Raw genomic sequence first — 17,522 nt, 5'->3', positions numbered from 1 at the left:
TTTTCAATTTATTTACTGCTTCTATCATATATTTTTCTTCATGTTTTATATATACTTCATCCGATTTTGTTTTCTTTAATGATGTTAGAAGCATGTGAATATAATTAGAAGATTTGGAACACGCGATGCATGAGTTTCGTTAAAAAAAATATATAAAAATGAAATATTTAGTATAGGCTTTTTGTATTAGAAAACATCACTTGAGAGAAAATTTCGAAGCGTGAAACTGTACTTTAAAAATGGAAAAGGTAACTTCAACCTAGGACTAAATCCTCACTTTTCTGCTTTGGAAAATTTGTAAACAAGGATTGAAAACTTAATTGTGTATAAAAGACGAGAGGCGTACGTATAGATTTAGACGTTTACATGAAATGATATGAATATTTACCAATTTAAAATTTCCAACATTGCATCCGTTTAATTAAGTCCTAGATAATGTGTGTATGGTTTGTTTTGAGACATTAGACATATGAAATGCATTACCCATGATTTATTAACTACTTTGAAGTGGCAGTTCATTTACTGGGCAATTAACCAAATACGAGGTTGGTTTAATAAGGGTGAGAAAAAATATCGAATTTTTTGGACACAATCGAAATTGTCGTATTGAAAAATAACGAATTTACATAAACTTTTTGGTACGATATGATATTGATAGCGAAATTTTCGGTACGATAACAATATTAAATTTGAAAATTTTCGGTATATATCGAAATAATATATATAAATTAAAAATATATAATATTTATAAATAAAAAGTTAAAATTTTAAAAAATATAACTATTTTTTTGAGTGTATATACTTGTTTTTTGTAAGCACACATTGGTCAAGAGAAACAATGGCAGAACTCGCAGATGATGTCAGAGATGTGGTACAGTTTCTGAAAATACGTACTGTTCAGTAGCAAATTACAAGACTTTCACCACTTGCCAAAATTATTATTTTAACAGACTATTATCAATAATTCAATTTCCACAAACAAGGTCACGATTCACGAATAACCTAATTTAATTTTTGAAACAGAAATATATAATTATTACCTAATTAGTGAATTAAATTAAATGCGTTTAAAACTTCAGCACTTTGTGTCAGGGGGTAAGAACGGACCACTGCTTGGTGGCATTTCATTCACCAGACCCAAAACATTTCACTTTTAACTTTTCAGACAAAAAGAAAAAAAAAACACGTATGTACATAAATTCTCTTACATTCACTGCGCCTACTTTCTTTATTTATTTTCTGTTCTTTGCTTACTCACTGCATAGTATCTTGGATCTATACATATCGAGGCCTTTTCGGCTGTTTTTGTTAAATGTCTTAGATCTACTTAATAAAGTTTTGACTTTTTAAACTTGCATATGTAGATTTAATAATCATCTTTCACTTGAACAAGCTTTTAGAGTTTGAATTACCAAATTTCAAATTTACTTTTATATCTTCTAGATTTTGGTATTTTTTTTAAAAAAAATCTTGGTCTTTTTCTTTGCATTTATCGGATCATTTGACTCGATCTATTTTCTATAAAGAGTTAACATCTCTGTGGTGATACATAGATATCCATCCTCTAGTTGTTTCCTTCATTAGCATCATGATTCGTATGCGAGCCGTTTTTTTCCGGTTAATTATCTCCTCTATTTTTGAATGTTTTCTGCAACTTGTTTCTTGGTCATTGATGTACATTTGCGTACTGTGGCTTCTAGTTCAGTGATGTCTGCAGTAGTTATAATCTGGTAATTTTGAGCATTTGATTCGTCCATTTCTACGAGGAGCTGCATATTTTGCTACCAAATTTGAGCTTTCCCATCAGTTGTCTCGGTTTATTTTCACTGTACTGCCATTCATTATATAAAAAAAAAAGTGGAACATGGTTGTAGTGAAAAAAACATTATACATTATGGAATGCAATTCATGATGTTCAAATCTTCCAGGGTTCTGATGCCAACATAGAAATCGTACCCCGAGTACTGAAGAATCTGCTCTACTTCAAATCTATTGTCAATATGTACTGTAATGGTTCGAAGAACGCTTCTTGAAATGACAGTAGCATGTAGAGACCACCCTTCATCTTGATCAGGTTGCTTGATCAATTCCACGGGAAATAAAATAATCCGGAAAAACCGAATTCGTTGTTTCTATGTTCCAGGACAAGCCCCCAAAAACAATTGGGCCCTTCAACATTTAGTTAGAATTTCAGGGCCGGTTTTCGTGATGAGAATAGTATGCTCAAACTGTGCTGCAGCGCTGCCATCTGCTGTTAAGGTAGTCCATTTGTCTGGCCACGTTATGCAATCCGTTGTTCCCAACGTAAGAATCGGTTCTGCAGCAACAAATCACGGAGTTCATTTCCAAAAATGCTCGAAAAAATAAAAACAAAAAAACAATATCCACGATGAAATCCATTGGCAAAGTTCAGTACGTTTTACAGGAAACAAGAGCGCCTTCTTAATTAATTCAAATAATACCAAAAAATACCACACTCACCGATTGTAAATGTTTGTCCTTCAACCATGTTGCCCGGCTTGTCATTACCTATTATAGAAATTGAATATACAAAAACGGATAACTAGGCTATTAGGAATAAAAGGATAACATAGAGATGGGCTAATGAAATAAGCAAGCATACTTGCTGAAAGAGGGATACATTTACGAGGCATTAATTCGGACTTTCATGTTGTAAACACTCAAATAAATAAGAAGCGTCAAGAAGCTACATCATTGCAAGCTCAGTTTTTAATGGATGCATCAACTTTTACTGTGTATCAACACTAGCTTGATTGATTTGAGGTTATGTGATCCAACCTTAGAGCAAATATGCATGGGTGCCATCTTTAGCGGGAATGAACGTTACTTATCCAACGTTCAGACTTCTCAATCTTGAAGGATATTTTTATTAATCATATTGAATTTCTTCCATCTGAATTCATTATTGTCTAATTGATAAGCAAGTTAAATGACAACTTCCAATGAATTGCTCACGTTGGTGAAATATGAGAGGTTCAGAGTGAAAAATTTTCCCAACGCCATGTCCAACAAACCGGTCCACCACGCCATAGCCATATTTTTCAGCATGCTCACTGAGGAAACAAACAATAGCAAACAAGAGCTTGAGAACCCAAAAGTAGCATTCAATGAAAATAGTCGTGCATCGTTAGTTTAAAGCAAAGTAAAATTGTTTGGCAAAGGCTATTCTGACTAAGTGCAATCATGACATATCCTAAGCCCTCTTGAAGTACCAACTTTTTTCGGTGTGCTTTTGGCCCGAAAGGAAAAAAAAGAAAAATGGGCCGCCCAACTAGCATTGATGCACTAAACGCCACCAAATAAGCATGAAAAGGTAGCCTCAAGTACCTGATCATCTGCCCAATAATCTTGAAAGGGGCACCGTGCTTGCAAACATCTATAGCTCTATGCATGCATTCTTCTGTCACCTGACATCAAATAGGAATGTAAATCAGGAGCTCGTTTTATTGTAACAATTATATAATTACTTACTCACCAAAACTAAAGGACAGAAGCATCATAAAAGACTTGTCGGAACAATATAAAAAGAAAGCTACCTTTACAAGTTGTTTCATTGCATCATTCACGTTTCCGCACAAAAAGGTCTTGGATGTATCTCCATGATAACCCTGGAAAGAACAGAATTAATAGGAAATAAATCAATTAAGAGCAAAGACTTGAATGCATATAGTTGTGCAGAAAGTTTCTTGTAATAAGAAAATAAATATTATGCATGGTAACATTTCAATTTAGAGGGAAAGTAGACAATGGTATTTTGCCAGTTTTTAATAATAAAAAAACATACATTTAAGTAGACTGTTACATCAATATTTATTATATCACCATCCTGCATAACAAATAAATTTTTTAGTCGCAAAAAATTGAATATCTGCAGGTAGAGGATGCCAAATAATCCACATAAAACCTGTAATTGGCGAGAATCGGGTATTCCATGACACATACACTCATTAACTGAAGTGCAAACGCTCTTTGGAAAGCCCCCGTATCCTAGAGGTGAAGGATAGGCACCCGCATCAATGATCATTTTGTGAACAGCTATATCAATTTCATTGGTGTTTATTGATGGCTGAAATGAAATATGATGATAAGTAAATTTCCTTGAACAGGAAAAAGTACAACTTCCATAATGTACATATACGATCGTAGGAATCTATTCAAAAAACAAGTTTCTTTTCACTAATTCTGTCATACTACGAGCTTTTCGAGTCAAACCCGATGAAATTTGGATAAAATGTTCCAATTATCCAAATAATTTAAATATGTTGGTCTTTTTGGTATTGAAATAACTTGTGCTAGAAAGTCCGGAAACCCAAAAAAAAAAAAAAAACAGATCATGAGAATTCTCACCCATACTAATGATCCAGCGTAGTCCAGCACCCGAGCAGCAAGCTCACATGCAGCCTTCATGCGAGCAATTCCTTCAGGATCATGAATTTGATGTTCACTGGAAATTTCTGGCAACAATTTTGAACTAACATAAGGAGGCTTTGGAATATTATCAGGCACAGAAAGTCTAGGATATATTTTTCCACGCCTCAAAGCAGGTCTTCTATCAGATTTTGATGATGTTTGAAGCTCACGTTGCCTATGCATCAGTAGAAAATGAAATTTAATATTTTGTAACAATTCACCATTATCACACTCTCTTTAAAATCTACACTGAAATACACTGGAAAGGAACATGTTTTGCGAAAAGATGTAGACCGCGGAAACAATTTATCAATCATACGGAAGTTGGAAGGTAGCAGAGAAAATTTCTATTCAAGCGGCTCAAAACAGAAATATTCACCGTGAGAAAAAACACATTAAAGATGGTACTTTAGAAAGAAAAAAAATCAGAATTCAGCCTATACTTCATTTTGCTGACAACATTGATAAATAATTGAACTAATCCGCATGAACCAAAATAGAAACCTACAGATGCATACTTTACCTCCTAATTCTGATTGCCTCCTCCAAACCAGATATCCTTTTTGATTCAATTACAAGCCGCTTGGTTAATTTTGAACCTTCATGTCCTGTCAAAAAATGTATCCAAGAAAATTGGAGGCTAATAAGGTCACAAGAAAACAGTTTTCGCGGACACAATGGGCTATTTTACCCATAAAAACATAAAATCGTATTTCTTCCAGCATTTATGCATCATCCCAATACACCAAATTCACCCATTTAAACTTTGGCTCACTGTCACTTCATAATTCTTTAGAGAAGTGAATCCAAAATCCCAAGATAGTAACATTCTACTTCTCGATCAAGCCACCATCCCCCAACCCCCCGCGCGCATCATAGAAAAACCACTTCAAATTCCCAGTAGTATGTAACTGAACACAGACAAGGTAGAAAGAAGGGACGTACTAGAGAAATGTAAAGTTCGACCGGAGGAGATTGGGGAGCCCATGAAAAGAGTGGAAGACCCTGAAAAATTGGCGTTTCCATTGATTGAGAGTTGTAGAGCGGCAGCTGTGCCAAGTGAAAATGAAGTATTTGCAGACGCCATTCCTATGTTAGCTCGTTCATTAGCGTTCGATGACAATTCCCAAGGGATAATGAGAAAAAATATTTTATTAGTAAATTTCGTAACATTCTGGGCTTGCTATTCACAACCCAAACTTTGCCCCTCAAATTTGCCCAAACATCGCAGTACGAATCGAATATTTAGGCCCAACCCACAGGACAAAATTTTGCCCAATTATCTCAGTACAAGTCTAATCTTTTGGGCCACCACAGGCCCAAAATCTAAAGCACAACAAGAGTTTTTTTTGTTTAAAATCAAAATTGTTATTTGAGAAGAGGGGTCAGTGTGAAAGTAGATTTTTTGTGAGATAATCTCACGAATTTTTATCTGTGAGACGGGTCAATCCTACCAATATTCACAATTAAAAATAATACTCTTAGCATAAAAAGTAACAATTTTCGTGTATAATCCAAATAAGAGATCCGCCTAACAAAATACGACCCGTAAAACCGTCTCACACAAGTTTTGTCTGTCCAGTTTTAAAAGAGTCGGGTGGCAATGGCAATTGTTATTACAAGTGTTTGCAGTGCGAAGCTAAGTGTATGAATAAATAAATAAATAAAATATATTAGCAGTGGCCGTTTGAAGAAGTCCAGAGATTAGGGGAAACTGATGGCCGCGTTACATGTTCAGTAACACAGATGAATTTAATTATAATCAGCATTAGTGTCCTTTAGCACGCTATACGTCCATGTATATTAATTTTTTTTATATTAAAAATAAATTTTTTTGTGAAAATTTAGAGATTATATTAAAACTAATAGCTTTAAACAATGGTTATAGAATAATCTTTCATAATCATTTAAAAATTCAAAAACATAAATAAAAATATATTTTATCAGGGTATAGAAGTAATAGATGAGATATAAATTCACTGAAATATTTTTTTATGGATTTTTTAATTAAATAAGTTGAATATTTTTTAAGTTGAGAGCACAAAAACGCTTGCAAGACATTTTCAAGTATCAATTTTGTGAGACATATTTTCGACTTGATCCAATCATAAAAGTATAATTTTTTTTTTGTTATGAAAAATATCTTGCAATATATGTTATTCTTATGCAATTGTTACGTAGATTAATTTATGTAAGATGGTTCGACCATGTTCATATTTTTTAGTAAAAAATATGATAATTTGAAGTGAAAAATATCTCATCTAACAAAAATATTACATTTTATTTCAAAAATATTTTTCACAAAATCAGCATATTTGTCACTGAAAATATATTAACCTGATGGAACCGTCACACACAAATAAATGAAAAACCTAGTCGTTTGTGAATATGAGTATTTTGGTTAACGAAAAAAACACCATGACTACATAGCTACTTTAAGTCGGTCCACGTTAATAATACAGGGTGGGTAGATATAATATAATACTATAAAATCATATCATAAATTTTATAAGATGAAATGTATTTTATAAATTTTATAAGATGAAATGTCGAGACAAGGGGGAGCCATGGCTATATCAAACCACGAGACCTTCACGTGTGACCTGACTTTATTTCTGACTGTACAACACATAATGAATTTTAATTCCAGCATGGGACACTACAAAATACAAATACAGACTTAGATTATCGTGTAACTTTTTTATTTAATTAATCTCTACTGCTCTTCCTGTCTTCCGTGATTATCGAAATTCAATTTTTTGTTATATATCTTCATTCCGTATATACATACATACGGCACCTAATTTTATGTAGCTATTTCATAGCAGTTGAGTCGAATATAATTATGTGAAAATACGACAAGTTTTAAATTTTATTTATTCTTTATTAAATTTTGTTTTATTAAATCATTTCTTTATATAGAATAACATGGGCCCGCTAAAAGTTTAAGCATGGGAGGAGCACGAGAAGAAGCAAGTGGGTTGCTTTTTTTAAAAAAAAACAATTTTTTTATTAAAAATGTACGAACAAACCTGGACAATGAATATTATATATTAATGTGGACAAATTATAAATTGGTCACACCCTAGAAACCTCTGTTCCTTGGGTTCATAACCACTCAATAAATAATAATAAAAACTAAATAAATATATACGTTGGAGTGGAATATGGCACGGCCATTTGTGGCACTTTGACTGTTGATATATTATATTTAAATGTGTTAATAAAATTAAATCAACAATAATAGCATCCCCAATTTTAATAACAGCTAGGAACAAATTAATAAATGTAGAGGGATTTAACCTCAAATATATATATATATATATATATATATATATTTTAAAGCGCAAATTGTGGTAATTATGCTATAAAATAAAAATTAATTATGACAAAGGCCACGATGATTATTTTACGTAATTATTATTTTCGAATCAATAATAACAACTTTTATTATTTTTTTCAAAGAAAAAAAATGACATTTACTTAGATTATTAATAATTAGTAATCTTATTGTGTTATAATAATAACAATAATACCTAAATGGGAAAGGTTAAGGTGTGGTGTAAGGTTTCCGCAAGTGCGGTGGGGTGGGGGGGGGGCCTCTTTAAGAACCTAAAGGCCACAACAGTTGCCTCTTTAATCGACCAATGCACACATAGATCTCTCCCCTATAAGAACCCCACTTCTTCCATCAAAAAACTCAAGAATTTTCTTCGGTTTTTTTCGCAAGAAGAAGAGTTTATCTGATTCTGCGTTGATTTAGATCAGAAGGAAATTAAAGGGTCATTTTCAATCATCATAAAATGAACATGACGATGAAGAGTAGCAGCAAGAGGGGCATTTCGAGTAGGGGGCTTGGAAGAGTGCTTAGGGAGCAAAGGGCTAAGCTCTACATTATCAGGAGATGTGTGGTTATGCTTCTTTGTTACCATGATTGAACTTTCATCGCTCATCCATCCCTTTTTCTTTTTCTATTTTCTTTTGTTTGCACGATTTTTTCCTTGTTTTTTTTTTCCTGGCTTCGTTAGAGTGTACATATGTGCGGCGGGTGGCCAGTGTTAGCCTAGATCTTGACAATTTTGTACTATTTTTGCCTTTCATGTGGCTTCTTGTGTAAATCCGGTAGCTTGAATTGGAATGATGATTATTATCATTTAATTTTGTGTTCCAACCGATTCTTCCAATGTATCTTTTTGAGTCTAATAGAATTCATACGTACAGGAAGAAAGAAGCTTCTCAAATATAGATTCTTTCTTTGGACTATATTTTGTACCGATGCTCCTTTAATCTCTTATCTAGAGCGTATAAATTACAGCTAAAAATTTATAAGTAGTCCAGTTTGTGTTAATTATGTGTACAAACTGATTAAAGCATAACTTTAGAATATAATAACGAACGAATATTTAATGTAAATATAAACTGGGTTTCGCTATAGTAAATAATGTAAACATGTACAAGCTCAATTTTTCAATATCTAAAATAACATTATATTGTTAACTTTGAGATTACTCTTAAGTTTAAGTTTAAAAGATTTTGTACCAATGAAAATATCATTTCACGTGTTTCTATAACTCAATACTTTAGATGAATTTCTCATAATATATTTGTATCTATGTACATAATCATAATGTTTTATGTACCCTACTTAAACATTATGTTTTCAGGGTATTTTTCTTTGCATTAAAGCCAACTGGGGGCCGGGGATTCTTTTTTCTCACAAGTCAAAACCAATTATTAATTTTAATCTCAACCAGTCAAACTATATATCCCATCGACAACTCGTAACTACTCCAAGGGCACCGGGCATTAGTAATATCAAATCCTTTATAAATCAACAAGGTTTTAATAATAACTCTTTGAAAATAATTGAAACTTTATGAGACAATTAGAGGATAATTATATATTTTTTAAAAAGCATTGAAAATTCATGATATATATTTTTTGTGTGTAAACCAAAAAACATAAATAAACGCAAATATATGAGTGTATAAACGTGTCCATTTTTGTTCATCGAATTTATTAGTTTTGAGCAATTATTGGGTTGCCTTAAAGTTCAAAACTAGTTTACTAATGCCTAAGATAATCTTGTTTATTTTGCTTGTCGTTAACCTAACAGCATACTGTTAAGTTATTACCATTAACAATTTAATTGAATCTCTTAAAAAGATAAGTGAATTACTATATGTGGTGATGTCTCGGAAAGAGAGCTAGGGTCATCCTTAGACTCGGGCAGAATAAGAAAGACCGGGAAGCCAATGGAGGCCGAGTCAAGAACTGGCTCGGGCTAAGAAAATGCTCTTATATAAACAATATCTGGATATACAACAATTAGGAAAACTAATTAGACCAACGCATATAAAAACAAACTCGAGCCTCCAGCTTAGCATGAGCGGTATAAGAAGACAAGGGATAATGGATCAGAGATTTGTTTGTGTCCTCACATCATGAGCACTATCCGAGCATCTCGGGATAGATATCGATTTTGGGCCCATATGTATGTATCACTCTGCCTCGAAATCATTGATTTGTCAATCAACGCATGCAGGGATGTAGCCAGAAAATATTTTGATCTTGGGCTGAATGAATCGATAAACAACGTTAAATAATATAAATCAAATAAAAATTAGGCCAAAAACCCCTCATGAAATGGGCTATGAAAGAAAACTCTCAGGAAATGGGCTAAAAATTAATAATACAAGGCTAAAATTAAAAAAAAAAAAAAAAAAAGAACTCATTCCATATTCCTAATTGGGCCAAAAAATGTAGCCTGGGCTTGAGCTCACCCCAGCCTTTGGGGTGGTGGCTCCGTCCCTGAGTGCATGTAAGGGCGATGTAACAAGACTGTAAACAATATGAGTTGTTAATAGTGATAGTTTCAGGTAGGCAGAGAATGAACAATCGTTCGATCATGAGGAGTAGCCGGTCACTAAAAACAAGGTCTTTATTACCTTTTCCTCTATAAATACTCGGGTTCACTAGATCATTTAAGACATTTACTTAACATTTTTCACAAACACTCACTATATACTTTCTATATAGCACTTTCCTCTGTGTGAGTATTTAACTGACTAAAGCGCCGAAGTGACTTTCCTATTAACGTTATTTGCTTTCCCAGTGTGTAATATACTCATCCCATGATCCATCTACGTGGTTTCAAGCACTCCCAAGAAAGAAACATAACTTTTTATCCGGACATATCATATATATTATGAAATTAGATCTTTGGTCAAGCTATAAAAACAAGCTTTGTGGGTCAAGTGATTTTAATTATGACCATTTTTAAATCCTAAAAGATATATATGGTATTACTCAATGTCTGATATAACATATATAAACTTAATTATTTCAAATTTATTTTATAATATATTATGATTTTAATATTTTGCACTTTTCGCTTTGTACTATATATCCCTGATTCAAATTGAATATTATATATATTCTGTGAATGTTGTTTTCATTTTCTCTTATCACTTAAAATATAATTAAATGTCTTTTTTTTTTCCATCACATTGTCAGGTGCTAAGAGAAATCACGGGACCTTTTATTGCCAGAAGTTCTATTTCTATTAACTTTCAAATGTTTCATACTTTATCAAATCCACGTGACGATGCCACATGAAAAAGTGCATCGCAACTGGAAAATCTTCTAAATGTTGCACAAATATCTCTTTCTTGTCCATTCTTTGTTGGCTTCTTTTGAATGCAAAAATATTTCAAACAAGATAAATAGTTATCACTCTTTCGAACGGATTACAACTTACAAGATATGTCGATGTATGAAGGTCCAAATGAAATAAAATTTAAATTAAAATGGGCCGTCGACGGGAAGAATCCTGTGTTTTAGAGTTCAAATGATAGATTATAGATTTTATATATTTTTGATCTCATGAGCTCGATTTCGTTAATTCGTACTACTGTTTAAATTTAACCTTGAACAAATTAAAACGATATTACAAATTGGTGTGTAGAAATAAAATTAACACCCCAAATAAATATTTTGGCGAGTAAGGTAGAAAGCGTCAGCCATGATGTGGATCGGATGTATAAAAAATCCAAAAAGAAATCTCCTTGTCCCCCACATACTGTTCCCATCCAACCAAAATATTAAAAGATTGAAATTTAGACATAATCCAAGACCAAAAGTTAGCTCAATGTGGGAAGATTGTCCAAGTCTATATATGCAACTTTATAGATTATATTCAACCGATGTGAGACAACTAATATACCCCTCAACCACTTTTTATTACAAATTATAGTTATTTTTCATTGAAGTGTTGAAGTGATATTGAACATACTGAAAATATCCAATACAACGACAACATTTTTCGGTGTCATGTCATCATTCAGGTAGAAAATGACTTTAAAAAAAATTTACAAGTTAGTGTAATAAAATTATAAAATTGTGCATTGACCGATAATATAAGAAAAATAAAAAATTAACTTATAGAACCAAAAATGTTATTCAGAAAATATTTAGGATTAAATTTCGAAAAACAATATCAATCTGGCTTAATTCTAAATTAACAAAAAACCTCTTGTCTTAATGTATATTGCAAGGATTTGAATTTGAGATCATTTACTTTCGCTGCGTATAGTAAAAACCAAACACAAAGGTGATGAGTCCATATCGCAGCCTTATCTTCTCACTCTCTTCACCTTTTCTACCACTGCTTAACTTGCATTGTCTTCAATTCGCCACCAAACAAGAATAATTGCTACCACCAGCTTTCATGCCTGCATGAGTTAAATTAGGAACTTTTACTACACAAATTTTTATTCAAATTACTATATATTTTGTCGCTACAAATTAAATAATCCAAATACATCGGTGTATCGTTCGATTACCGTGCAATAATTTTATCTAATATTGTTGTTTGTATGTTTTAATTAAACGGCTGAAGCTGCATATATTATTTTGTCAACCTCGCACAAGCTAAGGTCTACTTCATAGTTTTTTAAAAAACATATACATAAACTTATGTTTATAATTACTGTATCCAGATTAATCTTATCCCTCGTGTACTAAAATCTTGGATCCACAATAAGTGCCCTTTATTCTGTGGTTCAGAGCCCAAGAAAACACGTCTGTACTTTCAGAATTCCTGGGGTAGGAGATCAAATTATGAACACATTCCAACAAAATCACGTGCATGCAACTGTATCATACGCTTGCATATTTCTATATTGAACAATGTTATAAGTAAAACCAAATTTATACAGAAACTTTCATTTATCAAAATCTCACGATAAATTCAATACAAAATCTCATGAAATAATAACGAAATCTCACGAAATAATAGCAAAATATCACGATGTAATTATTGTAAATATCGTTGTACGATATTTTGGTTGTACCTTTAGCATTATTCTTCTATATTCGCTCAAATAAATATGTGTGTGCACACACATGCATGTGTGTGTATAGCAAATATGGCTTCTTAAAATAAAAATGTTATAGTGCATGTATAATTTTTCTTTCGTCGATAGTTTTCATTTAATATAGACCTAATTTACACTATAACTTAGAATGGTTGTGAATAAATAATAAAAAGAAGAAGAATGGATTGGCTGTTAATCCATAGGAAACACACACACAGCCTAAGGGGCGTAACTTCACTAGGGGTTAGGGTGGGCTTTAGCTCAACTTAATATCGGGATTAATATGTATATATAGTTATGTATTTTAGAAATTTTAGTCAGTGAGCAAAATTTTTATACATGAATTTCTATGAGTTTTAAATAATCTAGCATTTGAGCTTATTCGGTATCTATAGGGTTATCTTAATTTATATATTTACTCATTCTAATTCTACATTATAACATATATATATATATATATATATATATATATATATATATATATGTATTTGCATAAATATATTGAATAAACTAAAAAAATATAAATACTAAATAATAATAAAATTAAGTGATAATTATTAGAGTACAAATTGTATAACTAAATTATTTGAATGAATAATGCATATGTACATTCAATTTTTTACTTACTTTACTATGAATTTATTTTAAAAGTTCATTATTATAAATGATATTTATCATATATCTTGATATATTAAATTCTTAAGATGAATTTTAAAATTTATCTAGTTCATATTATACAAAATATAACAAAAAAATTAAAAAATACATTAAATAATATTTACATTTTCAATATCCAACCCCCACCCTATTTTAAAATCTTGACTACGCCCCTGCACAGCCTATAGATATAGTGTGTCATTGAGACCGAGCATTAGCTTCCCATGGTCTCACCTTACTTTCCTCGTGTAAGACTCGAGTTCGAGTCGTTAGAGTCCGCCCACCCCCATAGACTATTAAGAAAAGAAAAAAGAGTGTGTGATTCAATGAACTGAATTTTGGATCCCTGAAATAATTTTCAGGCCTGGCCCATATATAGTCTCTATTTGGCCCATCAATGAACGAAGTATGTTGGGTTCGAGAATTAGACAACCCTAATGACCTGTAAGAGTCTCCAGGTTCGTGACCCGAATACTGCTCTTTACTGTCGGGTGAAAATAAAATATCTAAACTGTGATAATTGTAATTTTTTTAGAAACAAAATATTCATTACTCGAGAAATTAATGTTTTTCATTGATAAAGTGTTAAAAATACATATTGTTGTAAACTTAAAGAGATGAATGGTAACTAATTAAGAGATCTATTATTTCAAAAGACTTGTTTAATTAGTATAATATTTCTGATTTTGTAAACTATTCTTTTTAGTTTTAATGATGTTCAATATGATACATTTATAACATAATGTTGCATGCCAAGGAATATTAAAATTCACAGACTGGCTAGTTAGGGTGTTCGGCCTCGATATAGTTTCGAAAGCCGAAATATCCAAACAAAAAAATTTGTCAATCATTAGCATAACTATAAATAAGAAAATGTTCCTAATCAAATAAATATGATGTGATGCAATCAATGAAATTTTTTGAATCTCATTTACGTTAATTCATATTATTATTATTATTACTACTACTACTACTACTTGGTGTATATATTTTTATTTTCTAATATACTTCTTTGATTTAAAAATAGTGTGCGTGTGTGTCCTGAAATTAATTATTATAAACCTATCAATGAATTGGAAAATTACACGTGGCCATTAATCAAAAGTAAAAACAATAGCAACTTAAGACGAATACAAATCATTAATTCAATTTTTTTTTTTTTTTTTTTGCTAGAAGTGCAATAAAAAATCTTGCACTTTTGTACGTATTCCACTCAATACATATATATTTCGTGATGGCCAGTCATAAGAAAATTCCCAGTTCATGTACTCTATCACATCTAATTTTGACTCTAATAATAAAAGAAATTAATCCATCCTCACCAAGAGACATGTCGGCGGGGCAGGCGGTGGTTGTTGAGGTGGCGGAGGAGACGTATACTGAAAAAATAATATCGTCACCTTTTCTTGGAAACCTAATGTCACTCGCTATGTGACGTAAGGAGGGTAGAAGTTTGTTTTCCAGATGAAAATCTGGGAAAAAGAAACAAGCCCAAATCGAATCAAGAAACCTCTGATCAATTTCTTTGTTGGGTTCTGATCTAAGGTTATTCTAAACACGAAAAAGATTTCTTTCTCACTTTGATTCTCACCATTTCAACTACAATCCCAATCCCAGCATGCACAAACCAAATTAGTAGCTAAAAACAACACAAATAATTTAACCACGCGAAAGATTTTTTAATGAAAAATTGAAGGGACCTTTTCAAGAAAATTGATAGTTTGTTCTTTGCCTCTTAACGCTCCCTGAACCAGAATCATCTCCATTATACTTCTCCATTACTGCTTTAAGAGCTTCCTGTATAGAATCTATACAGTACTGCTGGTGTTGCTGCTCCTCATGATCATCGTCGTTACTACTACTCTCTGATAAATCTTGATCGTCTTCAGTGATGAAAAGCACATTCTTTACTCGTCCCCCGAGTGTCGTAATTTCGGCTTTAAGTGTCCTCAACTTCAAAGACTTGAGGGTTTGGATTAGGTCTGATAAGAGATCTGGCCTGTCTTCGCAGCAGATTGAAGCTTTGATCAAGAGTTTACCTTCTTCATCTAATGAGTTATCCACTGTTAATTCGTTTATCTCTGTTGGGACTTGATTTGTTTCTGATATTTGAGAAGTTTGGCGCCTTAGGTCCTTCAAATGTTGGATTACTTCTGCTAGCAATGAAGCTTTGTCTGTCTGCAGAATAACAAAATATATGTATTTAATACAAAGTCAATTCCGCCACCCTCTAATCTAAATTCATTCTTTGATAAACAAAATTCAAGCACTTGCTCGTTTTCATGCACTGAAATAAGGAAATCCCCGCTTAAGTCGCATCGTTTTTCCTGACTAAAAGTATCGTGTTCCATCTAAGCAATTGATTTTAAAAAATAATTAAAGAATTTTAAAAATATTACAAATTTAAAACTCAAGTGCGAGCTGCTTTCCTAGCTTCACAGCTAGTCTAAATTAAGATTCTAGGCGCTGGCTTAGTAGAATGTGAAAGGAGCCAAATGGCTGACAAAAATGCCTCTTTGTCTGTCTTTTTAAATATATTTTGTGAACCCTACTGCTTATTTTGACTGCAAATTCCGGCAATTTTTTTCCATGGAAGCTTTTAACTGTTTTATTGTTTCTCTTTATTATATCAAATTCAGCGATATTAACGCTTGAACTTCTACAAACATGATCAAATTGACTTATATTCAACAACTCAAAAAAAAAAGTCTTATAATAATGGATCTGATTCTTGAAGTTTCAAAGAAGGATTATTTAAATAGATCCTTGAACCCATAAAATATTATGCAAAACCAAACTTAGAGATTATTATTTTATGCATTTGGATAAACATGAAGATGTTATATACCACATCATAATGATTATTGGAATATTCGATTTGATTTTACTTAATATTCGATTTGATTTTACTTACTTTAGTTGTACTTGGGAGTAAACTTCTAAGCTTAGCAAGATGAGCATTGATTCTTTCTCTGCGTCTCCTCTCAGCTTCACTGTGTGCCTTGGAAGCTGCAAGAGCCTTGGCATCCATTATTTCTGGAGCTGTGAGTTTCTGGAGCCCCGCGTGGAGTCCAAACGGGTCGGATCTTGAGTGCATCACCTGCCCTAAAGGGTCACAAATTAGCCTTAAGTGGTGGTCTGAAAGTGGCTCCTCGTACCCAAATTGTAAGCCAGAAGGCCTCCTATTGAAGAAACCTCCATAACATGGTACTGGTGTTGGAGGGAGTACGAATGGGTCGCAGTCACGGGTTGAGAAATGGGTCGGGTTGAACGAGTGATTCCACGGCAGGATTTGTGATACTTCAGGAAAAGTAAGTGTTGGTGCCCCTCCATTCACAAGTCCTCCAGTACCGTATGCCTCAGTAGTGTTTTGTTGCTGCATCTGTTTCATCACAATCCCTCAATTTTACTATTCGGATAGATTAAAGCAACACTTAACGTTATATAAAGCTAGAGAGAAAAACCACTTTAGGGTTGTGGCAAAAATCATTTTCATGATCATTTTTTTTTCACATAAAGATTGAAAAGGTAAGAATGTGTGAAAAGACAAGTATCAAGAACTTGGATTCTACTTCTCCAAGAGACAAAAGGCCGGAATTAAATTGTAAATCAATATGATCCTCGAGCACACTAACTTCTTATTATATATATCTAGCTAGGGTACAGAAATTTTATAATTATATTTTCCATATTATTGTTGGAGGCCTTGATGAATGAAGAAAGAAAATGGAAAAGAAGTCGAAAGACATACCTTGATGGAGATATCTGCTCGGGCACCTCAGTTCTCTCTTCCTCTTCTTCTCCTCCTCCTTGTACTTGTGCCAAAGAAGCTTTAAACTTCTTTTTGTATCGTGGTTTGTTTGTATGTTTTGGTTCCCCACCATATACAATGGTATAAATTAAATCCCATCATCTTGACACCTAACATATATAGAGCATTATACTGTACATGTTGATCTTGTTGCTTTCTTATTACGGCACTCCGTTAATTTCTCTCTCTCACTACGCATATATATTACTATTAGCGTAGCCATCAGAGGAGAACTTTTGAGAGCA

At 32.6% G+C, this 17,522-nt stretch overlaps 3 protein-coding genes across 3 annotated transcripts; 1 reads left to right on the top strand and 2 right to left on the bottom strand.

Moving 5' to 3' along the window:
* Window positions 1-2,064: 2,064 nt before the first annotated feature.
* On the bottom strand, window positions 2,065-5,554 carry LOC142552665 (methionine aminopeptidase 1B, chloroplastic). Its single transcript, XM_075662424.1, has 10 exons — window positions 5,377-5,554; window positions 4,955-5,039; window positions 4,369-4,606; window positions 3,926-4,087; window positions 3,806-3,847; window positions 3,558-3,629; window positions 3,349-3,428; window positions 2,977-3,074; window positions 2,482-2,529; window positions 2,065-2,317 (listed from the first exon to the last, which is right to left on the bottom strand). The coding sequence occupies exons 1-10, from the start codon at window positions 5,516-5,518 to the stop codon at window positions 2,172-2,174; spliced, it is 1,113 nt and encodes a 370-aa protein (XP_075518539.1). The 5' UTR covers window positions 5,519-5,554; the 3' UTR covers window positions 2,065-2,171.
* A 2,533-nt stretch (window positions 5,555-8,087) lies between these two features.
* Window positions 8,088-8,575, top strand: LOC142554372 (small polypeptide DEVIL 4-like). Its single transcript, XM_075665039.1, has one exon. The coding sequence runs from the start codon at window positions 8,235-8,237 to the stop codon at window positions 8,367-8,369; it is 135 nt and encodes a 44-aa protein (XP_075521154.1). The 5' UTR covers window positions 8,088-8,234; the 3' UTR covers window positions 8,370-8,575.
* Window positions 8,576-14,547: 5,972 nt separating this feature from the next.
* Window positions 14,548-17,522, bottom strand: LOC142552664 (transcription factor bHLH30-like). The gene is made up of 3 exons (XM_075662423.1): window positions 17,218-17,522; window positions 16,381-16,848; window positions 14,548-15,644 (listed from the first exon to the last, which is right to left on the bottom strand). The coding sequence occupies exons 2-3, from the start codon at window positions 16,846-16,848 to the stop codon at window positions 15,171-15,173; spliced, it is 942 nt and encodes a 313-aa protein (XP_075518538.1). The 5' UTR covers window positions 17,218-17,522; the 3' UTR covers window positions 14,548-15,170.

This window comes from Primulina tabacum, chromosome 8 (genome assembly GCF_025594145.1).
Source record: "Primulina tabacum isolate GXHZ01 chromosome 8, ASM2559414v2, whole genome shotgun sequence".
Classification (NCBI taxonomy): domain Eukaryota; kingdom Viridiplantae; phylum Streptophyta; class Magnoliopsida; order Lamiales; family Gesneriaceae; genus Primulina; species Primulina tabacum.
This window is presented reverse-complemented; position numbering and strand designations above follow the sequence as displayed.

Coding starts and splice junctions, on each gene's coding strand:
- LOC142552665 (XM_075662424.1), bottom strand. CDS start 5,518: ATGGCGTCTGCAAATACTTCATTTTCACTTGGCACAGCTGCCGCTCTA. Junction 3,630..3,805: donor ATGTAACAGTCTACTTAAAT/GTATGTTTTTTT, acceptor TGTTCTTTCCAG/GGTTATCATGGAGATACATC. Junction 3,429..3,557: donor CAATGAAACAACTTGTAAAG/GTAGCTTTCTTT, acceptor ATTTGATGTCAG/GTGACAGAAGAATGCATGCA.
- LOC142554372 (XM_075665039.1), top strand. CDS start 8,235: ATGAACATGACGATGAAGAGTAGCAGCAAGAGGGGCATTTCGAGTAGG.
- LOC142552664 (XM_075662423.1), bottom strand. CDS start 16,848: ATGCAGCAACAAAACACTACTGAGGCATACGGTACTGGAGGACTTGTG. Junction 15,645..16,380: donor TACTCCCAAGTACAACTAAA/GTAAGTAAAATC, acceptor GTTATTCTGCAG/ACAGACAAAGCTTCATTGCT.